The sequence below is a fragment of the Lucilia sericata genome, unplaced genomic scaffold (assembly GCF_015586225.1).
Source record: "Lucilia sericata isolate MDLA Ls3-8-SP2 unplaced genomic scaffold, ASM1558622v1 Contig000437F_arrow, whole genome shotgun sequence".
Taxonomy (NCBI): Eukaryota; Metazoa; Arthropoda; class Insecta; order Diptera; family Calliphoridae; genus Lucilia; species Lucilia sericata.
Genome location: NW_023994452.1, coordinates 54,696 through 63,846, shown reverse-complemented (window position 1 = coordinate 63,846; position 9,151 = coordinate 54,696). Strand labels below are relative to the sequence as shown.

Here is a 9,151-nt window from a genome sequence, read left to right as displayed (position 1 = left end):
AAATGAGATAATTCCAATGGATTTTTTACCTTAGGCACAACTCTTGCATTTTTACAAATTTTTGGGTATTGAGAGGTAGTAAGAATGGTATTATAACAATATGTCAAGTGAGAACAAATCCTTGCAAAAATTAATTTTAAAAACTTTAAAGGTAGATCATCTGGACCCGCACAATTAGATTTTATGCTCATAAAGGCATTCCACACCTCAGGCTCATCAATATTTCGAAAAGAAAAATCATTATATGAATTGTTTCCATATTGACAATACATAATAGAAGGTGGGTTTGTAATAGGAGGTAGAATAAAAAAATCGTTACAATCTTCGACATCGATATTACATGTGCCATTATAGTTATTGTCGGCAACACCTATATTTTTCAACTCCTTCCAAATTGTAGAAGAGTCCCCAGATGAAAATAAATTGCGACAATATCTATCTCTATTTTTCCTTATCACAGACTTTAATTTATTTCTGTACTTACAGAAGGTAACCCATCTTTCATGACTATTTAACTCTAAGTAAGCCCTGTAGGCAAAATTTCTATTTTCTTTCGCAATGCAAACGTCTCTACTCTGCATCCAATCACATTTCTGTCTTACTTTCACTACCTTCACCGGAATATGCTTTTCATAAATTCCTTTTAACTGTCGAGTGAAAAAGTCAATCTGAAAAGTAGTATCGGATGTATTATAGATAGGACTAAAGTCAATTTGGTCAAAATCATAAACGCAATCATCAATATTGAACCTACTATAATCCCTAATACGTATTTTATCATCCTCTTTATCCAATTTTATATCATATGAAATAAAAATCGCAGCGTGGTTAGAATTTAGTGCTGGAAAACAATACTGACCGTTTTTACAAACCAAATTTGGGAAAGAGACTAAAAAATAATCTATTAATGAATAACTATGGAAACGAGTGTCTACATGTGTAGGTATACTATTATGTATTACGCCCAACCCCAGAGAAGCACTTTCTGTCCTCATCATGTCACCATTGTTGTATAAATTTATGTTAAAATCTCCTGTAATAATAATATGATTATATTTTGACGACAAATCCGCTAATTCCTCCTCACAACCGCGAAAGTTTCCATGTGGTAAATACAGCACTCCTAAAAGAATTCTAACTAACCTGTTAGCTCTAATCTCAACAAACAAACCTTCGCAATTTCCTTCATCATCAAAAGTGTGGACCATTCTAGTATTAAGCCCATTTTTTATATACATACAAACACCACCACCGCGCATATATCTTCTGTCACTTCTGTATATGTGATAACCGTCAATTTTTATCGCACTATCCAAAATGTAATGATGCAGCCATGTTTCAGAAATAGCTATTACGTCAAAAATACTATTCTTAAAAATGTGTCTAATCTCTTCTAACTTGGTGGAATTAGCCCTAGGCACAATACTCTGAGCATTGATATGCACCACATTTAAATTAGTTTGTCTCAGATTAAGTCTATTTAATAATTCGTTGTTGATAGTATCTCCAAGATTGTTAACCATTACAAGTAAAAAGTAAACCACTCCATATTTGTGCAAAGAAATTTAATTTGTAATATATACTAAAAGAAAGCTTAAATTTATAATAAGAAATATAAAATAGTATCATTATGTATCAATATATAATAGCATGAAAGACTACTGTCCATAAAAAAGTAAATTAATTCAAAATTGGCAAATAGAGGTCTAATTAGAACATCTACAGTTGTTCAATTCCTATGTGAAATTAAAATAAATAAACAGAGAAAATTTAATAGTGAAGCGTTTATATTTATCTATTAAATTAGGATAATAAGAATCTTAAACTTGTATATAAACGATTTACTTTAATTTCAAAATAAAAATTGCACCCAAAGTTGAATATAAACAAATTTCTGTCTCTAGTAGGGAAATTTGTTGTTGGAGCTGTTTCAACGTAGTTGAAACAACACAAAACCAAAGTTAATTATTTACAAATAATTAACTTTGGAAATAAAATGCAGGTTGCACTTACTTGTGGTTCAAGGTGAGTAAGAACACAGGTTTGGTTAAACGTTATAACTTCCTTTATTTTCAGGTTTGGGTTTTAGGGTTTGTTTGCTGCTGACGCTGCTGAGGTTTTTTTTATTAAAGAAAAAACTGCAATGGCGCTTAAGTTGATTGACAGGACGTCAGTTTTTGACACCTGTCAATCTCCTTAAGCACCATTCAGAAGCGTAGCGAGCAGAAGGGGCACATTTAAAGTAGGGGCTCTATGTCCAAGTCAAGGCAGTCTTCATCTGCTGTCTCGGAGGCGCTGTCGCGGGCCTCAACATGCCGCCCCCTTTGCACGGGTGCAAGGATCGAATCACTAAGCCGATTCATAGTAGCGATCATTTGTCGCAACAGCTGATGGGTAGTAGCTTGGCCGGCTGCTTGGTCAGCTAACTGCTTGGTCAGCTAACTGCACCATTGTAGGCCTTCTCCTCGAGCGTCTTCGGCGGTCATTGGCTACAGTCAGTGCCCCAGAATCTTCGGTAGTGTCTCGACGGGTTTCTCCATGAGATGCTGAACGAACGGAATGTTGTGATCTCCGACGTTGTTGAGGTGGGGCTACTCGGTTCGGAATCCGAAGATCACGAATTGGTAACTGTAGGCGTTCTTGGACCGAACGCCTTGGCGGAGAACTAACTACATTCGACTGAGCACTTTCTTTGTGCAATAGAGTGTGGTGATTTTTGCCACATCTGCGACATGCTGAAGCTGTGGTACAATCCTTAACCTGGTGCGACTGGGAAAGGCAATTTAAACAATATCTATGAACCTTCACGGAGTAAAGGCGTTGTCTAATAGAAAACCCGTTAAATATTTTGCATTTCCGCAAATGATGCCTTTGGAAACATACTAGGCATACATCTGAGCGACGAATGGGTTCCATTTTTATCTGAAAAAAAATATGAACAAAGAAAAAAAAAACAAACAAAAAAGAGAGAAAGATGGATAGTTAGTACAATGATATAGTAATGAGAGATTACTGAAAATTAGACAAATTGAATACTATGTATAAGCTACTTATCCAAGATTGGCAACCAACAGAGTTTTACTATCGGCCGAGTAACCAAACCATATTGCGTTCGGATATCAGCCACTCGTACTCGTTTATCAGATCCGAGATATATAGTTTCAATGCGACCTAACCGCCAATCACTAGGAGGAAGTAGTTCATCCTTTATAATGACGAAATCTCCTACAATCAACTCCTTCTTTGGATATCTCCATTTGTAGCGCTTATGAAGTTCTTGCAAGTATTCGGTCTTCCATCGTTGAGCAAATCGATGATGAAGGGCCTTCAATTTTTCCCATCGATTCAGTAGTGACATATTTAGATCATCATTTGGCATTTCTGGTGGCGCCATTAGTGGTGAACCTCGTAGAAAGTGTCCGGGAGTTAAAACTTCTAAATCCTTAGGATCCTCAGTCATTGGAGACAACGGACGAGAATTAAGAACACCTTCAATCCTAATTAAAAGTGTAGAGAATTCTTCAAAATTAAATTTATGGTTTCCTACAACTTTTCTAAAATGAAGCTTGAAGCTTTTAACTCCAGCTTCCCATAAGCCTCCCATGTGTGGGGCACTTGGTGGGATGAATTTCCACTCGAAGCCGTGGATAGCATATTTTTCAACTATATCCCTATAGGATTGTTCTAAAAACATTGCATATTCAGCAAGCAATGTTTTACTAGCGCCTACGAAATTAGTACCGTTGTCTGACATCAGACGCTTAGGTAAACCTCGTCTTCCAACAAACCTATCAAATGTAGCCAGAAAAGCCTCAGATGAAAGATTGGAACATGGTTCTAGGTGTATAGCTCGTGTAGCAAAGCAAACGAATATGCAGGCGTATCCCTTCATATAGGGTGAATTTCGCAAATGCCCAGCTTTTATCTGAAAAGGTCCAGCAAAGTCTACACCTGTAAAGGTAAACGGTAAGGAGAACGTAGTTCTCTCAGCTGGCAAAGCTGCCATTATTTGCGATAGTACCCTTTGCTTATAGCGAACACAAGTTAAGCACTTATTTATACATTTTTTAACGGCTCTCTTTAGAGCTGGAATATAAAATTGGTATCTAACCATACTAAGCATTAAAGAAACGTCAGCATGCATCAGATTTTGGTGAATAAATTTCAAAATCATTTCACATAAGTTCGATTTGTATGGAATGATTATGGGAAACCTTTCGTCATAGCTCATAGATGAATTAACTAAGCGACCGTTAACTCGTAGAAGGCCGTTAGAATCTAGAAATGGGTTCAGCGTTATTAACGAGCTTTTCTTAGAAATAGCTCTGGAGTTGGACAAGTCGTTATATTCATAGAAATAATATGTCCTTTGCGTCAGTCGTATTAGAACAACTTTAGAATTGTTGAGTTCGTTCTGAGTTATAGTTTCTGGAAAAGTTGTAACCTTTTTTGAGGCTAAATTGTAGAAACGATAGACATAGGCTATAACGCGAAGTGCTCGGTGATATCTTGAGAAACTATTAATAATAGAAAGTTCCTCTCCACTTTCTGCTATTGCTGACGGTACCTGAGATCTCGAAGGTTGTTTTAGTACAGTCTCTTTATTCTTAAAAGACGAAGATGGAGCTGGATCTGTGGAACAAGCAATTAGACATATTTTTCTTTGGTTTGGCGCGTCTTGGAGTGGTTGAGAGAACATTGGCCAGTGATCTTGAGAGCTAAGAAGCCAAAGAGGTCCATGCCACCACAATGGATTATTAACTAGATCTTGAGGCTTGCATCCTCGTGTTCCAAGATCGGCTGGATTTTCAGATGTAGGTACGTGTCTCCACGTGGCATCAACGACATTTTCAATAATTTTGGAGATTCTATTGGCTACAAAAGTTTTCCACGTAGATGGATGTTTTTGAAGCCAAGCAAGAACAATGGTGGAGTCTGTCCATAAATAAACAGATGTGTTTGGGAACAAATTATCACATAACAATTGCCTTACTAATTTGGAAAGAAGTAAGGCGCCACACAATTCCAAGCGCGGAAGACTAAGTTTTTTTAGCGGAGCTACCTTGCTTTTAGCCACTAGCAAATGTGTGCTTCTTCGGTTTGGATTCTCCGATCTAAGGTATACTGCGGCACAGTATGCCCTTTCTGAGGCATCGCAAAACCCATGCAACTGGATATAATTTTCAGGTTGAAAATTCACCCAACGAGGAATTTGAATTCTATCGATATGATGAAAATTGTCAATGAACAATTTCCACTTTTGAAATATATGTGAATTGACATTCTCATCCCACTCTACACCATCTTGCCATAAGTTCTGAAGAAGCATTTTAGCTTCAATAATTATAGGCGTTAGCCATCCTGCCGGATCAAAAAGTTTTGCAATGCAAGATAATATTTGCCTTTTTGTTACTGTACTTCCTAGAGAAATAGATTCGACTTTGTAATTGAAAGTATCACTCATAGCGTTCCAACAAATACCAAGAGTCTTCGTTGAGCTTGAATCATTAAATTTCAATAAATCGTCATTTAAAAGATTTTCCTTTGGAATATGTTCTAATAGTCTATGGTGATTGGCTGTTATTTTTCTCAATGGAAATCCTGCAGAATTTAGTGCGGTGCACAACTGTTTCTGAGATTCTATTGCTGATTCCAATGTATGTCCTCCTGATAGCACATCATCCACATAAGTCTCATTTCTTAATATTAATGACGCTAATGGATTAAGTGTTTCAGATTCGTCAGCCAATTGTAGAAGTGTTCGAATAGCTAAGTAAGGAGCACAATTTATGCCGAAAGTTACCGTAGTTAATTCATAATCTTCTATGTTACCTGTAGTGACATTGCGGAACAATATCCTCTGATATGGTCTTATTCATTAATCATTATTTGACGATACATTTTTTCAATATCGCCATTGAATACATATTCATATTTTCGCCAGTTTAAAATTATAGTCATTAAATCTGACTGAAGGGTTGGTCCACTATATAAGATATCATTCAACGAATATGAACTTTGTGTTTTTCGTGAACCATTAAACACCACGCGAACCTTTGTTGAAGCACTTTCAGGTCTAAACACAGCATGATGTGGCAAATAATATGAATAGTATTTTCCATGTTCTTCTATTTCAGTTGAATTGCATTTTTTCATATGACCTAAATCTATATATTCCTTCAATATATTATTATAAATGTCCAGAAGATTTGATTTTTTAGCTAAATTGGCTTCCATGTGAAGATATTGTTTCTTTGCTTGGTAGCGAGATGAAGATAGATTTATTATTTCTGGAAACTCTGATCTGAATGGTAACTTTACCACATATCTTCCATCTTTTCGTCGAAAAGTGGTTTTTGCAAATAGTTTTTCACAAAATTTATCTTCTTCTGATAAGACACTACTGTTAAATATCTCTTCAGTTTCCCAAAACTTCCTAAGCTGAACACAAATTTCATTGGATTCCCTAGTTTTTTCATTTATATCAACTGTAACGAGTGAAAGGGAGTTTATTTTGAAAGGGCCATATACAAACCATCCGTATACTGAATTTTGTGCTACCATATTTCCTAAAACATGTTGACGAGTCCCCTCGAGTAAAATATATGGTAATATATCACTTCCTAATAACATGTCTACCTGCGAAGAAACATAAAATTTCGGATCCGCCAATTCCAATTCACTGATCTCGTCAAGATTAGGATTGGAAATTGTTGTTGACGGCATCAAACTTGTTAAGTTTGAAACGATTATAGCTTGAGTATCAAGTATAAAATTATGTTTCTCTGCGCAAAGTGTTACATTACAAATTTTCTTTGAATTAGATACTACAGTACCTCCTAATCCACATATTTCAAAATCTGCAGGTTCTGTTTTTAAATTTAATCTATTTCGTATTCTTTCAGTTAGAAACGATCTTTTGGAAGCTGAATCTATCAGAGCTCTAATACTGAACTTATCACCCAAGTGATTGATTTGTACTAAGGCTGTTGGTAATAGAATATTATCATCGTTTACCGATAGATGAGTTTGGACATTTATCTGATCATGTTTACTACAAGAGGGACACTGCTTTTCCGGGCCATTATTTTCCGTTTCCATACTCTTCACAGGATGTGTATATTCAGTATGAAATGAATTTACTGGCCTATTAGCCCTTGAAACCAGTTCATTATTTATGTTATGGTTCACATGTAATAAACTATGATGCTTATTTTTACATTGTGTACAACGAAATATACTTCTGCAATCCTGATTTAAATGAGTAGGCGAAAGACAATTGGTACATATTTTATTCTGTTCTACAAAATCAACTCGCTGCTTAACAGTTAAATCAGAGAATTTTCTACAATTTCTTAGATAATGATTTTCGTTGCAAAATACACATAAGTTCTGACTATTTGTGTCTGTTCTCTTTTTGATATTTTTACTAGTTCCAGGCTTTTGATCACCTTTGTGACTTGATTCGTTTGCCGACATTTGGTCACGTGCCATTTCTATTCTTTCCAATACTCGGTGTCTACTTTTTAAAAAAGTATCCATTTGATGCCAGGATGGCAAATCAGAATCGGATTCTAAAGACTCTTCCCAAGCAGTAATGGTTTGAATAGATAATTTTGTACTGCACAAATATACCAAAATTGGATCCCATTGGTCCACTCGTATACCATGTCCTATTAACATTGATAAACAATCACATATAGTTGTTCTTATCCTGTTAATATCGACACTATTCTCTGATTTGGCTGGCTCTAAATTAAATAGAGTTTTCATCTGAATTTCTACTAAAAATTTTTTGTTCTCATATCTCGACTTTAAAGCGTTCCAAGCTGGCATGTAGTTCTGTTCCGACAAACTGAATTTTCGAACAATTGCCAATGCATCTCCCGAAGTTTTGTTTAGCAAGTGGAAAAACTTTTCAACCTGCGATACTCTTGGATTTGTATGATAGAGAACCGAAAACATATCCCTAAATGCTGGCCACTCTTCATAACTACCATTAAAGACCTTAATATCACAAGCAGGAACACGTAACCCTACTTCTGATAAGTCGAATGTAGTATTCATTGGATAAAATGATGAGCCACCTAATGTAGAAGAATGATATGGGTCAGTTTGTACTGTAGGTGGGCTCTTTGCAGCTTTTAAGAGGTCATTCATACTCGCTTTTGTCAACTGATATTTCTCTCTACATTCTCGAAACCTAGTTCGTGATAACTCTTTAAATTCGGGCGATATTAAGGAATCTGCCGCACTATATATCGCCTCATAGGATGTTCGAATCGTCTTCCAGTCTTCCTCTAAAGATTCTAATTTTGCCTCTACCAAAGATTCTGTTAAATCTTCTGCATGCAATTTTGAGAAACTTTCGCATTCATCAAATAAATTATCTGTCTCTATGACAAATTTTGAGTGAGCTTGACTACCCATTATATGTTGAACTTTAATTTGACCGATGGTTTATTAGTAAATATGCTCAATTATTACCAACTGATCAATAAAAGTGAATTGCTAAGGTTTAGCAGACTTTTTATATTTTTCCCGTTACGTAGTAACTTATTCTTAAAATATTTCCAATTACCACGTAGTAGTAATTTAGAAGTTAAAATTTTCAAATTAAGCGCTTTTTTACGTTACGTAGTAACTTAACTGCAAATTTGTTAATTTGAATTTATTATTAAACTGATTAACAGTTAAAATGAAATCGGAAAGAATTTGCTATGAAACACTTATTTTACGTAATAACTTGGTTATTGTAAAATGAAAATGTCATTGATTAGCAAAAAAATTTTTTCTCTGTTACGTAGTAACTTGTTCTTAAATTTCGTCCAATTACCACGTAGTAGTAATTTAGAAATTAAACTTTCCGAATTTATCACTCTTTTACGTTACGTAGTAACTTTGACAAATTTATCATCAAAATATATTAATAAAATAACTAATTGTTAAAATGAAATCGCAATGGATTCGCGATGTATTTACGTAATAACTTGGTTGTTATAAATTTTAAATCTTATATAAAACCTCAGCTAGTTTTAGTAATAGCATATAGATTAATTAAACAAATATTGCACAAGGTATGACCAATTTTCCTTTTACTATTATTATTTCTATAAGATCCGCAGGCAATTTGTAAAATTGCGCGGAAAAT

General features: G+C 35.1%; 1 protein-coding gene across 1 annotated transcript; it reads right to left on the bottom strand.

Annotated features, from left to right (window-relative positions):
• Positions 1-3,046: 3,046 nt before the first annotated feature.
• On the bottom strand, positions 3,047-8,430 carry LOC119604838. Its single transcript, XM_037957708.1, has 2 exons — positions 6,055-8,430; positions 3,047-5,860 (listed from the first exon to the last, which is right to left on the bottom strand). Exons 1-2 carry the CDS (start codon positions 8,428-8,430, stop codon positions 3,047-3,049), a joined length of 5,190 nt encoding a protein of 1,729 aa, XP_037813636.1.
• Positions 8,431-9,151: the final 721 nt, after the last annotated feature.

Coding starts and splice junctions, on each gene's coding strand:
- LOC119604838 (XM_037957708.1), bottom strand. CDS start 8,430: ATGGGTAGTCAAGCTCACTCAAAATTTGTCATAGAGACAGATAATTTA. Junction 5,861..6,054: donor CTGAAAGTGCTTCAACAAAG/GTTCGCGTGGTG, acceptor AGACCATATCAG/AGGATATTGTTCCGCAATGT.